General features: G+C 43.7%; 1 protein-coding gene across 4 annotated transcripts in view; it reads left to right on the plus strand.

Moving 5' to 3' along the window:
* The window catches only part of EYA2 (EYA transcriptional coactivator and phosphatase 2), a 124,386-nt gene that overhangs the window by 43,997 nt on the left and 58,991 nt on the right, over window positions 1-21,398 (plus strand). For all 4 annotated transcript variants that reach the window (XM_028735102.2, XM_028735104.2, XM_028735101.2 and 1 more), the window contains exons 2-5: window positions 2,503-2,621; window positions 8,828-8,876; window positions 9,793-9,935; window positions 19,149-19,265. In XM_028735102.2, coding sequence (XP_028590935.2) covers window positions 2,513-2,621; window positions 8,828-8,876; window positions 9,793-9,935; window positions 19,149-19,265 — 418 coding nt within the window. In that variant the 5' untranslated portion in view covers window positions 2,503-2,512. The remainder of the gene's footprint in view (window positions 1-2,502; window positions 2,622-8,827; window positions 8,877-9,792; window positions 9,936-19,148; window positions 19,266-21,398) is intronic.

A 21,398-nucleotide genomic window follows, 5' to 3' on the forward strand; every position in this document is an offset into this window, starting at 1 on the left:
CCTAGTACTTTATTTCTAGAATGTCACTTGTTATTTCTAGAACTGGCACTTGTTTATTATTATTTTTTGCAGTGACCTTGTAAGAATATGTTTCTCTATTCCTGATGTCTGCTGGCATCACTAAACAATCCTTTATGCCATACAAAACCCTCTGCTTATTATTGTAGCAGCAGAATCAACGAGTTTCCGGGTGAACTTTGCATTGATCACCTTTCATCAAAGCTTTTTTTGTAAAAAGAGAGAAAGAAAAAGCAACCATCTTGAATGGACAACATAACCTGAGATCTTGAAAATGTCAAGCTATTAAGAGTAACAGTAATCTGGGGAAATCCCATGAATACTATTGACACCTTTTAAATGAGGATTTTTGTGCATAACATAAAATATATTTGTGGATTACAAGGAGACTTCAACTTTTCACAGTGGTCATCCTTAACTACTGTTTTAGGAGATCCTGATTAGAGGGCCCATGATTTGGCTAACACTTGGGGGAGACTGGGGATGCAGACTTGTGAATTTCATTAAGTTGGAAGTCAGGAGGAGGTCAGGAGGTCTTGCTCCCATCTTTCCCTCATATTTTGAGCTTTGGTAGATTTCGGGGTATTCATATTATTGTAAATTGCTTTGGGATGCCCCACGGGAAGCGATTCATAAATGAAAATAATAATAAGGTTACCATTTTTAGACCTGCAATAATCATATGCTAAACTGGATGACTAAAACCAACAAACCAATTCAAGGTCTATAGACTTTGCTAAATGGACTCACTCAACAGTAACTGTACTCACAGCTTCAGGAACGCGGGTGGCACTGTGGTCTAAACCACTGAGCCTCTTGGGTTTGCCGATCGGAAGGTCAGCGGTTCGAATCCATGTGACAGTGGTGAGCTCCCGTTGCTCTGTCCCAGCTTCTGCCAACCTAGCAGTTCAAAAGCACACCAGTTCAAGTAGATGAATAGGTACCATTGTGGCGGGAAGGTGAATGGCGTTTCCATGCGCTCTGGCTTCCATCATGGTGTTCCATTGCACCAGTAGCGATTTAGCCATGATCCACATGACCCAGAAAGCTGTCTGTGGACAAACGCCAGCTCCCTCGACCTGAAACGAGATGAGTGCTGCAACCCCATAGTCGCCTTTGACTGAACTTAACCATCCAGGGTCCTTTACCTTTACCTTTTACCTTACTCAAAGCTTCATACCAGTGCCGGTCCCTAGTCCATATCCATCCCTCAGTTGGTACCAAGTAGTACCATCTGCTCCTATTTCCTATAGGGGGTAGTCATGTGTTCTGCTTTCCAAAGGATGATCCTCTATTTGAAAGGCCTTCCATTCTAAGCCCAGTTTAAAGACAAAGAATCATAAGAGGAGAGGGGAGAGAGTTTTGAAGTTGCCTCTTAACAGCACCTGAACAGCAGATTGATCAGGCAGATCGGTCATGCAATCACAGCTTTCCCCACAAAGCATTTCTGTTTAAATTATAGTAATTATTTCTGAATTTGCATCTGTGCATATGATAAATTTGTGCCCTCATTAATTGGTGATGTTTTTCCTCTTTTTGGGAGAACCATAAGTGGCCATACTAATTTTCTAATTTTAATAGAGGAAGCAGGAGAGAGAGATAGCAATGACTGTGACCGTGAGAATTCAGAGAACCGACTTGGTCCAGGATACAACAACTACTCCCCAATCATTCTCCACTCCATCCTCAAAGTGCACCTGCAAGTAAACGTAATTGTTAACTAGGGGGCTGGTGTGCAGTTAGCTTCTTCTGAAGATTTCAGTTTTCCTTAGCAAAGAATATGTGAGGCCCCAGCTTGCTCCAAATCAGCTAACTTTAGAAGTCTCTTCTGTATGATTTGCCATCAAGCAAACCGATCACAGAAATGCAACGACTTTCAGCAAGCGAGTCTCTTAATGCATTTGGCTGCAATCCTGCGAAAGCTAAAGTCTCCTTAAATCCCGTTGATTTCAAAGATATTTAAGCACTCTGTGTGCAGTATTGCTGACATTAAGATTAACGAGGACCTACCCTATGTAACAGCTTCTTCCCCTTCAATATTCCATAACTCTGTAATGCTGTTGAGTGTCTCCCATTTCCATTCTTGCTGCAAAACATTTCTGGGACTCAGAATCTTATCCAGAGCCACTGTGCGCATTGGACGGCGATGACAATCCTAAAATGCGTTGCTTGTTCTTCATGGTGTTTTAAGAAACACATAAATGTAATCTTCTGATGGCAACATCCAGGATGAGCGGGGAAGCATTTAATCAGATGGGCGTAATCTCCAAGGGAAGCGACTGCTTGGTTTTTAATTCCGCATTTTCCCTTCGCCGAAAACTTTTTGCGTGAATGTTGTTTATGTAGAATTTATATGAAGCCAGGGTTTTGGAAATCAGCTTTAATATTTACTCCTAGGGAGAGAAAAAATTGGAATCATTAGCGAGCATGCATAATTAATGAATAAATTATCTGAGTTTTCCCCCACCCTTTGTTTTCCTCCAGGTATAAGGAAATGCTAGATCTAGTGACATCACCCAGCTTGACTGTAAATAGAGAACACCCTGACATTCTGAAGCTTAACCTTTCTAACACTTATGCCACGGTTCCAGATGACATAGAAGGTAAGCTGACAGTTCTTGTTCATGGTTTATTAACTTTAGACGCCTAGCCCTGGGTGTGTGTGTGTAGAGTAGGGGGGTGGAACCAGGGCAAACAGACATATGGCCTTGGCTTGTATGAATCAGGGCTTGGACTTTTGCCCTTAAATGCATCAGTCCAAAACTACTGGATTTCATATTGATTGCATTGGCAGTGATTTCAGTTTTGTGATTCCTTTTTGGATGGGGAAGATGTTCGGACGGAGCTTCAACTTAATGATGGGATGTAAGATTTGCATGCATACAAGGCTCCAGGTTCCATTTTCTCCTCTTCCCCTATAGCATTTCCTTTTAACATACGAGGGAGGGAAGGAAATCAGCCCAGGTACTAACATTCAGGGTTGACAACAGTGCGCCAAGATGAACCATTGGTCCAATAAGGGTTATTTTCGATGTTGCTTTTGTTTCCTTGTACCTTTTGAAGCACTTAGAGGAAGCAGCAGTGTCAGAATAGTCAGCGTTGATGTGAGCAATTGATAGACCAGCTTCAAAGTGCTTTCCTGGTTGCACATGCTAGGTGTGGGGCTGACTGTTTTGATACTACCCTGGCTTGTGGCTGTTTTCTCCTATCTGACCAACTTGCATCTTTAATGACAGGATTGCCACCTAGATTCTTTTATATTTTCTAATTGAACTTAGAAAGGGTTTGAAGAGTGTATTTTGCTCACCTTGGCCCTAATCTTTCCGATTTGGGCCTTGGGCTTTATAAGGTAAAGGTAAAAGACACCTGGACGACGTGGGTGGCGCTGTGGGTTAAATCACAGAGCCTAGGACTTGCCGATCAGAAGGTCGGCGGTTCGAATCCCCGCGACAGGGTGAGCTCCCGTTGCTCGGTCCCTGCTCCTGCCAACCTGGCAGTTCAAAAGCACAAAGTGCAAGTAGATAAATAGGAACCACTCTGGCCTTTCTGTGTGCTGCTCTGGTTCGCCAGAAGCGGCTTAGTCATGCTGGCCACATGACCCGGAAGCTGTACGCCGGCTCCCTCAGCCAGTAAAGCGAGATGAGCGCCACAACCCCAGAGTCGGCCACGGCTGGACCTAATGGTCAGGGGTCCCTTTACTTTTAAAGGACCCCTGGACAGTTAAGTCCAGTCAAAGGCGACTATGGAGTGCGGCACTCATCTCGCTTTCAGGCCGAGGGAGCCAGCATTTGTCCACAGACAGCTTTCCGGGTCATGTGGCCAGCATGACTAAATCGCTACTGGTGCAACCGCACACAGTGATGGAAGCCAGAGCTCATGGAAACGTTGTTTACCTTCCCACCACAGTGGTACCTATTTATCTACTCGCACTGGCATGCTTTCAAACTACTAGGATTGGCAGGAGCTGGGACAGAGCAACGGGAGCTCACCCCATTGCAGAGATTCGAACCACCAACCTTGCGATTGACAAGCCCAAGAGGCTCATTGGTTTAGACCACAGCGCTACCTGCTCCAAATGTCCCTATTTACAAGGAATTTTGTATTCTGTTTCCCCTGGTAATACACAGGTCCTAACTTTTATTTTGGGGGACACGTTTGCATGCCTTTTTGGAAAAGGCATGTTCACCTCCATGCACTAGTGGTTCCTCAGTTTTAGTTCCCTTACTGCAGGTCTCTAAGTGTTAAATCTCAGTGTGTTGCACATGCATGCAAAGACAGATGCCCCTAAACACAAAATCTGAGTGCACTGCTTCATTGCTATCCACACCTTCCTCTTCTTTCCAGCTTGTAAAACATTGATGAAAGCGTTTCAGTTTTCATCTATCCTGTTGTGTGCAGCTGGATCCATTGTTGGCTTAAACATCCCCATACCTGCTTGCTGCTGCCTTTCTCGCAGTGTGGAATTCGGGGGTGGGGAAGGCACAAGTCGTGCATCTTTGGAGTGGTCCCCTGCTTTTCATCCGTGAAGTGTTGGAGGGTGTGCTGCTGTCGCTGCTTCGGTGTTTTAAAGATCGAAAAGCAGATGCTGTGACACTGTTATCATTGCAGAATGCTTATTCCCCACCCCCCACCCCTCTCACACACTGTCAAATCTGTGGTCTGAAGTTTCCAACTTGGCAGGTACTAAGGGGTGCATTCTTTTGGTAGTTGAGGTTAGGGGATGGAAACTTATCTGCCTTTCCCAATTCCCATCTTCTCCCTTCACTTGGACAGTATGAAGAAGAAGGGGGGGTGGGGAGAGAATGTTTAAATCTGTTTTTAAAATTATTGGCGGATGATGCCGCTGAACTAGTTTTCGCTAGTACAATTCCAGCTATTGTTTGCTGCGGTCCGGCCTCGGCAATCTTCCTGTTGGAGCGCGGCTGGCAGAAGGCACTAGCTTATTAACTGTAGAGATTAACCCTTCGCTCGCAGCATCTTTCTTGGGGCTTCTGGGACGCTTAGCAGGCAGGCTCTGGGAGGTGCCAGAGGCAAACCTTGCCAGATGCTAGGATGTGAGCTGGAGAAGCTGTGCCTCCCAGCAGGACCCCATGGGTTGTCTGAGGGTCAAACTACACCAGTTGCATTTAATGCATAGCCTGGGGGTGTTGTGTTTGCTTTTTTGTCTTACTCAGAGGTTAGTGTAGAGCCCCAAACTGGTGCAGGACCAGGAAATGGAACATTTTAATCTTTCCTCCCACCTACCTCTGCTTTTCACTGTTCCAATCCACAGTTGTGTGGACCAGGAAAGCAAAGGTATACCCACTCCCACCCCCACTCCCACCACTGTAGTCCCCAGTACCCAACCATGATGCCATCCATGCACTGGGGCGGAATGTCTGAAGTGGGGCGGCTTGCTGTATTTGTGTAGGTTCCCCATGTGGTTTTAGAACTCTGCATGATCAGGGTTCTAAATCGGGCAGGCAGCCTATGCAGACCCAGACCCTCAAGGACACAACAGAGGGGGTGGGGTGGCAGCAATCGCAGACCTATTCTTCCCCCCTAAAAACAACAACAACCTTGCAGAATTTTAATTGCAAGAGGTATTGAACTGCTAAACAGAGCTATGGAATAAAAAAAAATTTTTTTTAACTTTTAAGAAATGTTTTGTTGAAATTAAAATAGCTGAAAGGGATTATGAATAAATAAAGACGGATATGGCAACAACAACAAAAATCAGAGGCTGATCAGGTATAAAAAGATGAAGCAATTGTCAATTTAAATAACAGCAAAAATTGATCCATGCTAATGCTAAATGGGCTTGATCAGTAAATTGGCTAAAACATTTACAATTTAAATCCACATATTTAGTAAGATTGTAAGCTATTATTTTGTATTCTGGGCTTTATCTTACTGGTTTTCCATATGAAACATTTTTTTTTTAAAAATTTATTATACTTCTTGGTTAAGGGGACGTATCTCTATCGGTTACTGAAGTTTTATAATTAATAAAGTTAAACAAAAGGTGAGCGCAGAGAATAGAGAGCGAAGAAGGCAATAGCCTATTCATGACATTGGATTCTGTATTGTGCGAATCAAACACAGGGGTGTGCACACAAGCCCTAGCCTCAATTTCCCCATTCACAACCAGTGAATATCCCCTCCAGCCTTTTTCAATGCCTGAAAAAGGGTTCAAAGTACGATGAGGTTAATGTGCTGGGAACCCTAATAAGGCATTTGGAATCTTCTTTCAGACCTTTCCTCTCAATACAAAACAAAAAAAATTCCTTCCAGTAGCACCTTAAAGACCAACTAAGTTAGTTCTTGGTATGAGCTTTCGTGTGCATGCACACTTCTTCAGATACATGCACACGAAAGCTCATACCAAGAACTAACTTAGTTGGTCTTTAAGGTGCTACTGGAAGGAATTTTTTTTGTTTTGACTATGGCAGACCAACACGGCTACCTATCTGTAACTGCCTCTCAATACATTAAGGCCTGAAGTTGAGCTTGCACATGTGGGGCTGTTGGGTCGGTGCTTGTATGCACGTCCCTGACCCCTCCTCTCTTTAAGCCCACATGCCCCCACCTTGATTGCCTGAAGAGGACTAATGGAAATGAGAGAGATGTGAAATTTTAGTATATTCTGGTCATTCAGTCCAGGAATTTTGCTCTCACACTGAGAAATGAAAGGCTAACTGATAACTGACAGATTTCTATAGGTGAGGCTCTGTTTAATTCCAAGTAATGATAAAAAGACATTAAAGCATCAAAGGTGAATGAAATCATACTCAGAGAATAATTTTCAAGTGAGAATGAGCAAAAGTATACAGAAACCTTCTGCAGAAACATGCACCAGATATTTTGGAAATGTTCTCGCAGGCTTTACAGAATAACAATACTACGTGAGCCCATAGGATTCTTTCTTTATATTTTCAATGTATTTGCATATTTCATTAAATAAAACATGCCGGAGATGTTTAATTCACTATCTTATGAATTGCTGAATAAACTGAAGGTTGTCTCATCTTAGACGACTTCCTAATGAGGACAATCCTCTTCTGGCTATGGGGGCACATCCTGCTCAGTCGTTGTTCACTTGCCCCATACTTATTGAGAGCACAGTAATGTGTACATATTTTTTCCCTTTAATGTGTGCAAGAAGGTGCAGAACCTTCTGTTTTCAGATATGTTACAATGCTGTGTTCCACATAACACCTTCTGGGAATGACTCTGTTTGATGGGGGTTCTCTGGACCTCACACAGCGTGGGAATGTCTTCCCCTCCTAAGGCTGTCTTGGTGTTCAGTTCCACCATGCGATTAGAATTGCGCAAACATCTACAACCGTTCATTGCGCAGAGTTCTACATTGCACCAAGGACTTTCACAGGTACAACAGGCTCCCTCCCCAGTGTTCTTCCTCCAACATGTAGTGGAGCTGTCATATTCCCACAACATGCAGCTGTCACATTCCCACTCTCTCCTCACGCAAGGCAAAGAATGCAAAATTTGATTTCTGGCCTTGACTGACACTTCGTAAGACTCCTGCCCCCATGCAGTAGCTTGCAGTATTGTATTTTTATATTGTGAACCGCCCTGAGCTCTACGGGCATAGGGCACATTATAATTATTATTTTTATTGTTTCATTGTTAAAACCGTGTTTATGGAAGACAATCTTACTTGGCTACGGGTGATTGCCAAAGAAGAGAAGAAGACACATTTTTAATAATAATAATAATATTGTTTCCTGCTTGGCAGGGGGTTGGACTCGATGGCCCTTGTGGTCTATTCCAACTCTATGATTCTATAATAATACTACTACTACTACTAATAATAATAATAATAATAGGTTGCTATGGATCCAGTATTAGGTGGTGCTGTTGCTCATGGTGAAAGTATTTAGATATTAAAGGAATATATTGTAAGTAAGTAAGTAAGTAAGTAAGTAAATAAATAAATAAATAAATAAATAAATATTTATACCCCGCCCATCTGGCTGGGTTTCCTTAGCTTCTAGCCCTTACATTGCATAGTAAAGATGCAAATCAATGTGGCAATGGATGCTAAAGGCTAGAAACAAAAAATCAATCTGAATATATGCATCCTAATAAATATATTTGGCTTTTGAACTACAAATACTAATAGTCATGAGTACAGTTGCTGGAGAGGGGTGGTATGGCCATACCAGCCCCCCATGAGTTGTAAAATAGGTTAACTAGGGGTTCTGAGGTTTCCCTTGCGAGATTCTTTGTGGTCCTTGGATGAAGGTCATCGGACACCAGTGACCCAGTGAAGTTCTGCTTCCCTTGAAAATGCTTCTTTGTTATCCTGGCACTTTCTCCTTTCTGGTTTTGCTAAATGGCTTGCCAAATGTTGCTTTTCTATCAGTGTGCCACCTTCTTGAGAGGAGCATGGACCCAGGATATGCTTCACCTTCCTCCTAGCTTTTGGTACTTCCTTTATTTCAGGACCAATCATCCAGAATTTGAAGTCTTTCATGCGTTGCATTGCTTTTGTGGCATAGGCTGCTGAAGTCACTCCACATGAAAATAACTCAGGTCAATGTAGCTTTCTTCCCTTCCCTTCTAACCACACAATTTAGAGTTCCCACTCCCTGAGTCCACACAGTGCATGAAACACAGTGATATATATCCACAGATATCTGCTCTTCATAGATTTGATGAAGTAGACTGTAGTCAATGAAAATTTATGCCACTTGTTTATAATGTGCTGCAAGACTCTCTATTGTTTTAGTTGCTGCAGACTAAGGTGGCTGTTCCACTGGAAAGTATAGTTGATGTTATTTATTGTGTTAATTTTCTTTTGTAGGCAACTCCAAAGCTGCGCCTCAGCGTTCTCTGCACCTCTACACTACAAAGTAAGAGTGCCTGACTGAATCTGTGATTGCTGTCAAAATATGTGTATTGTTTCTAGGGTTTTTTTTTTACCAAGAACAAGAATTCTTAGGCTGTAATCTTAAGCTTACCTTGAAGTCCAACTGAACTCAGCAGGACTTGCTTCTAAGTAGACATGCCTAGGTTTGTGCTGCTAGTTGATTTCAGCATAACCCCTAACCATGTTTACTCAAAAGTAAGCTCTATTTAATTCAGTGGGGCTTGCTCCCAGGTAAGTGAGGTTAGGCTTGCAGCCTTAAACGTGTGTGCAAATCTGCATAGTAACTCTGAAGAATAACACTTTTGTATTTCAATATTGCCAGCACATTACAGCCAATGCCAGATTAGAAGAAACATTCCCCTTTCTTCTCATTCACATAGAAGAGAATTCCTCTAAATTGATGCTCCTGTGTTACTCAGCAGTCATGATGTTCACATGAAAGCCTAGGGGTGTGCTTGGAAGCCCAATTCGTGGTTTAAAATCCAAACCATGGTTAGCAGTCACAAACCATGATTTTGCATGATGTCTGAGCTGAGCTGTTTTTAGTGTTACAATAACAATCGCGTCAAATTTTGCAAAAAGCAAGCATGAACGTGTCCTGCAAAAAAGCAGGGGTTGCATTATATCACAACTATTTAGCTCAGTACAGTCTTATACTGACTAGAAGCAGTCCGTCCCCCGTCCCCCCGTCCCCCCGGTTTCAGGCAAGGAACCCCACATACCCCATAGGCCTGCTCCAGTTCCTTGGATTGTTCAATTGTTCAGAAAGGAGTGTTTGAAATAATTGTTTAAAAGCATGCTTTAGCAGAATACTATATATAATTTTTCAAGTCAATTAGAAGTTAACTGTCGAAGTCATCCATGGTTTGTCCTAATTTCTCCCTCTTTCTTTTGAATAGGCATTATCCCCATATAGTAACAGTCCCATCTTTTCCAACGATGGCCACATATGGACAGACTCAGTATAGTGCAGGAATCCAGCAAACCTCTGGTTATACTGCATATCCGCCGCCCGGCCAACCTTATGGAATACCTTCCTACAGTGAGTAGTGTGCTAGCTGTTTCATTTTTATTTTCAGTAATAAGAAACTACAGTACATGTTGTGTAGAGCTGGGTTGGAAACCTAATGGGAGTTGTGGCTGCCTAGATGTTAGTCGGCACCACTGTGTGTTCCTCACCTCTGGTTTATAGGCCCTTGCTTCATTTTACAAATGTCCGGACAACAACTGTAATTTTTCAAGAGTATCAGCAGCTGTTAGGGTGGCTGTTTCATTGGTTGAAGTTCATAAGCCTTTCTCTGTCGTTCAGTAGAGCAGAGAAACACAACCATGCACTCAGCCACTGTACATTCAGCTGTATGTACCTTGTGTGGGCGTGCATGAACACTAGTCGCATTGCCAGAGGGTGCTGTGAGTGACGTTTGAAGCATGGCCATTGGTTAGATCCCTTTCCCCTTTCACTGAATGCGTGGGTCAGATCATCTGAAAAGAGACACAGAACAAACAGTGGGTCATAGTATCATGGTATAAGGACTAGGAGTAGAAAAATCAAAATGAAGGGTGCCATCAGTTACTGCTATTAAGCTGAAGAGGGAAGCAGACAGTATCTTCTGACTTTGTCAACACATATGCTCTGAAGCTGTGGAGAGGGTGGTCGATCAGGAGGTTCCAGCTTATTTAAGGAAGACGTTCTTGCATGTTAAGAGGGTAGGGTTAGACAAATTGGTCCCCATTCCCTGTTAAGTAGTGGTATGGGATACTGGTGGCATGGAATATTTGTGATCTGAGTTACTGAGGGACGTATTCCGAGCACAATTCAAAGTGTTGGTGCTGACCTACAAAGCCCTAAACAGCCTCGGTTCAGTATACCTGAAGGATCGTCTCCACCCACATCGTTCTACCCGGACACTGAGGTCCAGCTCCAAGGGCCTTCTGGCGGTTCCCTCACTGCGAGAAGCCAAGTTACAGGGAACCAGGCAGAGGGCCTTCTCGGTAGTGGCACCCACCCTGTGGAACGCCCTCCCACCAGATGTCAAAGAGAAGAACAACTACCAGACTTTGAGAAGACATCTGAAGGCAGCCCAGTTTAGGGAAGTTTTTAATGTTTAACAGACCACTGTATTTTAATATTTTGTTGGAAGCCGCCCAGAGTGGCTGGGGAAACCCAGCCAGATGGGCGGGGTATAAATAAATAATAATAATGATAATAATAATATTAATAATAATAATAATAATAATTATTATTATTATTATTATTATTTGTTAGTAGTTGGCTAGCCAAGAGATCTGTGCCTGGTATGGGACAGCTGCATATTCCTGCATTGCAGAGGGTTGGGCTGGATGATCCCCCAAGGTCCCTTCCAACTCTACAATTATATGATTCTATATAGAGATTCTATATAAAGCACAGCAAACTCTAGTCTAGATCATGGCACTACTTATATTTTACATACACATGCGGTGTGCATTTTCAGACATACACTGTAGCAAAATTAATAGAGAGCAGATGTTTGTTTTGAGACCCTGCCTTGCTGTTTTCAGCAGCTGAGAGCCTGTGTGCTCACAGCATAGAACAGCCACGCTTCATCCTGTACAAACAGAGATCGTGTTAGATGTATTTGGAAGGCTGAGATCTCCTTTTGTTTTCTCAGTGGAACTTCCCGTTCGTGGAGTAATGTGCATGATTTTTTCAGCGTGTAAAGGGCATAGTGTGGGGGGTTAAAACAAAATCACAGAAACGGCCAAAAAGCTGGAATGTGCAATGCACTGCATGATAAAATAACTTTGGGTGTAGTAAAATTAGTACTTGCAGTAGCAGTTCAGAAGAGTGGAAATGGAAGACAAAACACTGAACCAGCATCTGAAACACTTCTTGTAGACTTTTGCCGTTTGTTGTCATAGCTGGAAATAGCATTTGCATGATCTGATCCAAGCACACAAACTTTGAATAGATCAGAACTTGGCTGGTACTGAATAACTGGAGATTACCATGCAGGAGAACTGGTGCGATACCTGAGCAACCAGCGGACTCAGGATGAGAATTCTGGGTCATAATGCATTATGCAGCCTAACAGTGGGAAAGAACCAAAGGGGGCGAGATGAGTATTATTATTACTATTTAGTAAATTTATGCAGGCAACTCCCAATTTACGCAGGGGTTACGTTTCAAGGCACCACACGTATTAGTGAAACACCATTGGGGAAAAGCTTCAAGCACACCGTTCTGTCCCTGCCCTGACCATTTCTGTGACGTTTTGGGGTCACTCCCTGGTTTGGTGCAATGCGCTCATTCGCAGTCATGCACATATCGGACACGCCTAAATTAGTCGCTGCCTGTATAACAAGCTTCATCTACGGGTGGTTTTTACAACATAAAAACACATGATGCATGACATAATAATAAAAACAATACAGTGGTACCTTGGGTTAAGTACTTAATTCATTCTGGAGGTCCATTCTTAACCTGAAACTGTTCTTAACCTGAAGCACCACTTTAGCTAATGGGGCCTCCTCCTGCTGCTGTGCCGCTGGAGCACGATTTCTGTTCTCATCCTGAAGCAAAGTTCTTAACCTGAGGTACTATTTCTGGGTTAGCAGAGTCTGTAACATGAAGCGTCTGTAACCTGAAGCATATGTAACCCGAGGTACCACTGTAAATGAGTACATGGGAGGACTAGCACACACACATGCGATAATAACAGGCAGGGTTGCTGCGTGCTCACTGGGTGCTGGGGGTTAATGCTGGACAACATGCTTCGCTTAACAGGTGAAAGGCACCTGAGCTTTACTTACTTAGAAGCTCAAAAGACTTGGACCCCACTTGGACCATCTCCAAACTGCGGTGCCTCTGGTACACACAATCTTCTACTTGTCTCTTTTGACTGTGAGAGGAAGAGAGGCAAAAGCTTCTGCTTTCACTTTTTTATAGTTTTTTTTAAGCAAATACATCATCCTTTGTTTTCCTCTGTGTACAGTCTCACTGTTTCCAACTTAGATGTTTTTATTAGATAATATTTTGGTATTTTGAAATAGCCGAATCACGATTTTGATATTTTGGTTAACTTTAAACTAAAGAGAGTTGGAATAAAACAGCGTTCCTAGGGGGAAATCGTACTTCAGTCAAAAGTGAACACAAAGGCTTTTGACTTCTTGAATGGAGGAAGGAAGAGAAGGGGAGGTGGTGTACATAACCCTGAGGCTTACTGCTGCACATTTGTGATCGGTCGAAACCATGATTTAGAAGAATGTTTGAACGAAGTAGGCTTTTATTTACGGCTACACCAGAAAGATACTTATTTTTTGCATATTGGGAACTGCCGCCAGGATCAGGCCTAAAAAAACATGTGAACCCGACAAATTCCATTTACTATGTACATGGAATCACAGAATTGCAGAGTTGGAAGAGACCCAGAAGAATCATCTAGTCCAACCCCCCTGCAATGCAGAACTATGCAGGAATTGAACCTGCAACCTTAGCGTTATCAGCACCACGCTCTAACCAACTAAACTATCCAGGCTCCATTGGACTACATGTTAAGTCATAAGAATGTAAGAAGGGTCTGCTGAATCAGGCCAATGGCCCATCTAGATTTCAAAGTGGCTAACCAGATGTCAGTGGGAAGCCTGCAAATAGGACTTGAGCACAAGAGTATTTTCCTCTCCTGTGATTTCCAGCAACTGGTACCAAGTACTATGCAGAGGTCCCAGATATCTGAATTCAGATTTAACGTGAAAGGCAAATTCCCTGTGTGGCTTTCGCAGGACAGATTCTGTAGGGCATCGTGGGAAGCAGTAACTCATTCAGAAATTCAAAATGTATTATATATTCTAGGCCCCTGAACCTCTCTCTGTTGCTTTTGAAAGCGTAAGAGTGCTTTCACGAATGATGTAAGGAATGAATTTCGTTCCTGATGCATCCTGAATGGGATGCGGAATGCAGGAGTCATTCCATGTCTCTTCTGATAAGGGTGATCTGTACGTTCTATTTATTAACAACAAGAGCAAAAATTAAAGTCTAGTTCTTTTGGGTATTGTTTGTAAGAAGGCCATTGCAATCCACATCAGATAACAGAAACTTAATCTTTGAGGCTTGTTTTTGCAAGTCTTTCTCGGAGTCTTAATTCCTTTATCATCCATTGCATCTCACGACTTAAAGAATGTTTGGGGTAAATGTCAATTTTATATCACCATCCCTTACTTAAAAAAACTAAAAATGCCTGATTTGCTGGATGAACAAGTATATTGAATGGATTTCCATAAAACTAGGACGTGAACATCTCCAGGCATAGAGACCTGCCTTTATAACACTAAACTCTAACAAGGCAAGCAGAGAAATCTTTAGGTTTGGTTTCCTAGATCTCGTTTATGTGTTGTATCAGCTGGTTAGAAGCCAAGACAAATGCTGAACAGTTGCCATTGTTAACAGCAGGTGAAAACCAGGCCATTGGCTACTGGCTGCTGTCTTCAGGGCATACATGAGTCAGCCCCACATGCTGTTTATAAATCCTGCAGATTACCTATTTTGCATCTTCCGAACAATGGTCTCCCCTCTTCCCCCCCTCCCCCTCCTCCCCAGGCTGGCTAGTTCTGCATGTGATACTCTAGATTTTGAAAAATCCCACCTGGCAGTCAACCAAGAACAATGAAGTACTATTGTTTTTCTGGCTCAAAAATAAAACTATCCCAAGTTCGTAGACAAAACGGAGAAGTACGTGGAAATTAATTTGGTGCCAAGTTATTTCTCTGTCTGACAACAGACTTCCCGAAAAGCATGTCACTGAAGATTAACCGTGGCCAGGGCTGCAACGGGTTGAGTGTTTGCATGCGTGTTGCTGATTGTAATCAGAATACAAATGTCACGAGAAGCCGTTTCTCTGCGTGTGTACCCATGAAAGCTAAAGTCGGACAGCAGCAATGGAGCCTGAGATAATAGCATATAATCACTCCTAGCTGCCCAAACAAATTGGCTTGCTTTTGGCATAGGGTGTTACTGTTAAGATAATGCACCTCTGGGAATTCTGTTGAAGTTCTTTTTCTAATTTCCTAATAATAATAATAATAATAATAATAATAATAATAATAATAATAATTTATTTATACCCCGCCAATCTGGCTGAGTTTCCCCAGCCTCTCTGGGCAGCTTCCAATCAAGTGATAAAAACAATACAGCATTAAATATTAAAAACTTCACTAAACAGGGCTGCCTTCAGATGTCTTTTAAAAAGAAGAGAGCTGCTTATTTCCTTCACATCTGAAGGGAGGGTGTTCCACAGGGTGGGCACCACTACCGAGAAGGCCCTCTGTCTGGTTCCCTGTAACCTCACTTCTCGCAATGAGGGAACCGCCAGAAGGCCCTCGGTGCTGGATCTCAGTGTCCAGGCTGAACGATGGGGGTGGAGATGCTCCTTCAGGTATACAGGACCGAGGCAATTTAGGGCTTTAAAGGTCAGCACCAACACTTTGAATTGTGCTTGGAAACGTACTGGGAGCCAATGCAGATCTCTCAGGACCGGTGTTATGTGGTCCCGGCGGCCACTCCCAGTCACCAGTCTAGCTGCCGCATTCTGGATTAATTGCAGTTTCCGAGTCACCTTCAAAGGTAGCCCCACGTAGAGCACATTGCAGCAGTCCAAGCGGGAGATAACTAGAGCATGCACCACTCTGGCGAGACAGTCCGCAGGCAGATAGGGTCTCAACCTGCGTACCAGATGGAGCTGGTAGACAGCCCCCCTGGACACAGAATTAACCTGCACCTCCATGGACAGCTGTGAGTCCAAAATGACTCCCAGGCTGCACACCTCGTCCTTCAGGGGCACAGTTACCCCATTCAGGACCAGGGAGTCCCCCACACCTGCCCGCCACCTGTCCCCCAAAAACAGTACTTCAGTCTTGTCAGGATTCAACCTCAATCTAAATGGTTGCAAATAAGCTAAGGGGGACAATTTTACTACTAGCTCTGAGCTCATACGTGGCTCCCAGTGAGATGTGCCCCACTCTCACCGATTCCAAAACAAAATGCAGTTTGCACGAGAGAGGTGCAGGTTGACCCCCTCCATCCCCAGATAATGAGTGTGAACTTCTCTGCATCATGTAAACATCCAGCTGCATGGAGTTTGTATGAGCTCGCTTTCCTTCCTAGAGAATGTAGAGGATCTGAACTGCACCCTGGGTCATGACAGACCACCAGCCATTTTTAAATTTAAGAGGTTATTGTGACATGTGCTCCCCTGCCAGATTACTGGTGGGTAGGATTGGAGGTGGAGAAGACTGTGTTATGAGCCCCTGCATTCTGATGTTGCTCAGCGGCGCCAGTTATAGTGTCTGCAATCAGAGCATTCTTTAGGAAAGATTTCTGCCTTGTCAGGATTCAGCTTAAACTTACTGGCCCACATCCAGCCCACCATGACCATGGCATCCAGGCACTGACTCAGCACATGCGCAGCCACACCAGCATATTGATGATGGTGCACTCCCTATCCCCTGGTGACTGCTTCAAATGGCTTCCTAAATACTGTATTTTCTGGCGTATAAGACTACTTTTTAACCCAGGAAAATCTTCTCAAAAGTCGGGGGTCGTCTTATACGCCGGCTACAGCAGCAGCTCCTGCAGCAACTCCCCACCAAAGGATAAAACGACAGCAAATTAAATCAGAGGACACCAAGCTCTCTAGATGAAGCAGAAATACGCTTGAAAATTGGCCCCAGAAGCCCCCGGCCACTGGGAAGTGAAGCGGATTTCCGAGCTGGACTGGAGACTGGTTTTTTAAATTTTTATTTGGTGTGCGATGGAAGAGGGGTAGTCTTATATGGCGAGTATATCCCAAACTCTATATTTTAACTGGAAAAGTTGGGGGGTCGTCTTATATGCCCAGTCGTCTTATACGACGGAAAATATGGTATATTGAACAGGATTGGGGATAGAATTAAATTCTGCAGCTCAATGCAGCTTAACAGCCAGGGTGCTGAGGTCTAGTCACCCAGGGCTACCCTCTGAAACATGTACTCCAGGGAGCAGCAGAACCTCTGTAAGACAGTACCCGCCACTCCTAACCCATTGGAGATGCCATGGCTGATGGTGTTGGAAAGCCTCCGAGAAATTAAGCGAGATCACTAACCCCATCCCTTTCCTGAACAAAGTCATTCATCAGGACACCCAGGGACTCGAACTGCCAAAAACCTCACAGCCCATCAAGAGACATACACACATTTCTCCCAACACCAACATATGCACATACACTCTCCTCAGCTCTTGGGCAGTCATAGAAATCCAGGTTGGAATTTGCTTATTTATTTTATAAAGTTTATACACCGCTTGATTGTAAAAACAAAAAACAAATCTCAAAGCAGTTTACAAAAGACAAAACAGTAAAACCAAGAACAATTCACAAACCTAACATACAAAAGTCAACTAACTAAAACAGATCAAAACTACCTAAACTTCATATACATCCAGGTAGGCTTGTCTAAACAGGAATGTTTTAGCAGACACCGAAAAAGGGTACTGTGAAGATGCCTGCTTGATTTCAATAGGCAAGGGGTTCCAAAGTGTAATCAAAGCAATCAAATTATTACAAATGTGGAACAGGTATTATGTGGCACCTGGCAGTAGTGCCAATTCCGCCGATTGAAGCAGGTGAGTGGGCACATGTGGGGTAATCTCATGTGCTACCTGTAGTAGTGCCAATTCTGCTGATCGAAGCAGTCAAGTGGGCCTATGGGGGCTTAATCCACCTGTGGAATGCCTCAGCGATCTCCCTCATCTGTCATCCAAATGGAAGACTGGAAGGTTCTCGTCCTCAACAAGCCTACTGTGTTGTGTGGCAGAGGATTGATCAGGAAAGAGACACAGTGAAATTCCAGCTCAGGAAAAGTAGGTGGAGAAACAGAGCCCCTGACTCTTTATTACTCTTAAAAGCCATCCGGTTGATCACTTTATATCCTGACAGGATTTGAGGGGGTCCCAGGTTTCAGCAGCAGTTTTTAAAAAAGGTGAGAGAGAGTGAAAACCAAGTTCAAAAGATGTTCACTTCTTCCAGTGCTTTTTTTCTGGGGGGACGTAGCGGTACGCATACCCCTAAATATTTTGTGAATCTTAAGTTTGGTCTCATTGAGGGGCAGCATTTCAATATGAGTAGGAAAATGAGAGTACCCCTAAACGTTTTTTTAAGGGGGAAAAGGCACTAACTTCTTCAGCTGTAGCTGGGGAAAGTAAACTGTGATGCCATAACTCTGTCAGCAAACTGAGAACAGTTTCAGTCTTCACTAGACAAATGTTAAAGTACATTTTCTTGAGAAGTGTAATAGTCTATGGCATGACCGTTCTTGTTCACCTAGCTATTGTGTATGTCATAGAATGCAGTTATGGGACTGATGCAGAAGTCTATTAAGAACACTCCACTCCCTGGTCAGCCATGAAGCTGAGCTTAGACTAGTCACCGTCTCCCTACCTAACCAACCTCGCAGGCTTGTTGAGAGGATTATTTGGGTTAGGGGGAAAGCACATAGGGTGCTCTGAGAGCCCTTTGGAGAAAAGGTGGGATACTAATGTAAAAAAATAAACAACATCTTTCCCTTTACATTAGACAAAAAGTAAGTATAAAAAATGTAAACAGTGTTATTCAGCCAGGCTCGTAGGTAAATCTGCTCAACATTTGCATCACAGGACTGTTGCTTTCTAGAAACAAATACACAGGCTGTGAAAATAACTTTGAAACAGGAGCATGGGACTTCGGTAGGATATTTGTTTAGCCTTTGTTTTGTCACCATGTATTTGTTCCGTGCAAATACATGTGGGAGCATGGGGGGGGGGGAGAGACACCCAGAAATTTGCAAGAAGATGCTCTTGCACTGGAAGTGTCAGTGTGATATACTGGCTAGACCTGGGGAGGCCAACATGGTGCCCTATACATGTTAATTTAGACTACACTCCCATCAGCCCCTGCCAGACTGCGGAAGGTGGGGCTGGAGTGTTGGATTTGGAGTGTGAAGGATTCGGTTCCCCCTTTCAGTCGTGGATCCCCTGGGCTGACCTTGCCCAATCAACATCACCTACCACACAAAGTTTGTACTATAAAATTCGTTATGCAGCCCTGACTTCTCTACAAGAAGAGTAAGATGGAAATGCAACCACTACCTCGTATTTTCACAACACAGCCCAGTCAAAGAAAAGAAATCCTTAATGCACTGAATGCTTGCGTATGTTTTGACTGTAGCTTCATAGTCGTAACTTTGGTTTTTTTCCCTCTGCCCTCCTAAGGCATCAAGACAGAAGACAGCCTGAGCCATTCGCCGGGGCAGAGTGGGTTCCTTAGCTATGGCTCTAGCTTCAGCACCGCAACGTCAGGACAAGCCCCCTACACCTACCAGATGCATGGTCAGTATGGCTTTACGTAGCTGTGCAGTTTGTTGCAGCATCAAACAGTTCCAATTTTTGTTGTGTACTGATGGGAAATGCTAACATGCCTGGTTTATTTTGCAAGCTATGGTCTGTGTGTTTGGGACAAGACCATTTCCTCCCCCACCCACCCAATTGTGTCTTGATGCTGTATTTTACTGATGTTGTAATCTGCCCTAATAGTTGCAGAATTAGGTGAGTTCACAGCAGAACAGGCTATTAATTGAAATGAGTAGACTTGTGTACCTAACTCAGCACAGGATGAGATGCTAGAATCAGTGTAATAAGTAAGAACTAGATGATATACCTGGCATAATTTATTTTACTCGCTAATGTAAAATTTCCTTCTTACTTTTCTAGCAAAGACTACTTTTAATATTGTTTATCCTCATCCTTCAGATGTTACCTTGGCAGATATGTATTCCTGAAACCATGTGTGCCGTCTCCCCCATCCTACCCACTAGGTTTCTAAACCCAGCAGGCGAGCACATCAAAGCACCATACTGTGGCGAGAGTGGCAGGGTCCTTTGTTGAGCAGAGGAAAGGTTATTTGCCTCCTGCCACCCACCCCTAATGAGTTGTGTTTCCTTCCTACCTTCTAGTGCTACTCCAAGCCTTGAAATAGACACAAGCAACTCTCAGTTTCTGGATTTCCTACGTCATTTTGAGAAATTGCACACTGGTGTGCTTATTTTCAAAATGCTTTCATATCTAATCTCTTACGTCAACTTTCTCTGCCAATTTGGGGTGGAAGATGTCCGTTCTGTTTACTCGAGGGACTTTTTCTTTTTCGTACGCAATGCTGATGCTTGGAAAATGCTATGTGGCTGTTCTTCCCTGCCTCTGTGCAATTTATATTTAAGATGTATGCATTCAAAGAGCTCCGTGCAGGCAAGTAACCTTCAATGTCAGTTTTGTCTCTCCCTTGGGATTATAGGCACTCGCTGAATGTTATTTCATTGGTGCTTGTAATTTTAAAAAAATAAATAAATGAGGCAGCTCCTTTTAAGCTTGGAACACTGTCCAGAGACTCCCAGCTTCTTTTCCGATCAAAAACAAGTTTCCTTTAGCTGTTCAGGAGAGGAGAAAGCTGCCCCTCCCCGTTTTTTTAACTAGCTCTTCATCTCTGGGGTTTATTTACCTTTCCAAAGTGCTGGTGAAAGCTCTGCCTGGGATGCTTGGGACCTTCCTTCCTTAGTTGCTACTGAGGAATGTGTTCTTAGAACTTTCCCACACTTAGTACACCTGGGAGGAGGGGGCCAGGATTCTTTCTCTCACCCCGCCTTCCGTAAGCCACTTAAACGGAAAGCAAGGACTCTTTTCCCATGCACGGATTTAGTGACACCTTTTAGGGCCCTGTAGCTTTATTTTGATTGGTCTTGTCGGCCACCCAGCAGAGAGTCTTGATGTGACGTGCTGGAACAGCTGTGAAAGCAGTAGCGATCCCCTGTGCCCATCTAATCAATTTGAGGTGCTCCTTAAACTTGACCTCTCAAACCAAGGAAAGGCATGAATTGCCTTGGGTGTTTTGGTGTTCCCTGTAGCATGTAGCTTGGCACGCTTGCTCAAGTTGCCTGTGCTTCTCTGTACCGCTGACTCCTTAACGTAATGCAGATGCTTTCTGCATGTGGCTTATGGTGGTGCAGAGTTTGTACAGTGGTACCTCGGGTTACGAACTTAATTCGTTCCGGAAGTCCATTCTTAACCTGAAACCGTTCTTAACCTGAGGTACTACTTTAGCTAATGGGGCCTCCCACTGCCACTGCACCGCCGCCGCGTGATTTCCGTTCTCATCCTGAGGTAAAGTTCTTAACTCGAGGTACTACTTCCGGGTTAGCGGAGTCTGTAACCCGAAGTGTTTGTAACCCGAGGTGTTTGTAACCTGAGGTACCACTGTATATGGCTTAGGGCTAAGAAGTAGCTAGTTCTATCCAGTTGAGGGATGTGGGGCGGCTGGATGCGCAACAGCAGAGATCATTTCGTGTGAAACTGAAGAGTTAATTTGATTAGCACTAAACTGAAGAGTTAATTTGATTAGCGCTAAAGTCAGATAGCCGGGAGGGGTGCAGGTGGTGTTGCTCAGCAACCAGGCATAGTGGCATGATGTTTGCT

The sequence above is a fragment of the Podarcis muralis genome, chromosome 5 (assembly GCF_964188315.1).
Source record: "Podarcis muralis chromosome 5, rPodMur119.hap1.1, whole genome shotgun sequence".
Classification (NCBI taxonomy): domain Eukaryota; kingdom Metazoa; phylum Chordata; class Lepidosauria; order Squamata; family Lacertidae; genus Podarcis; species Podarcis muralis.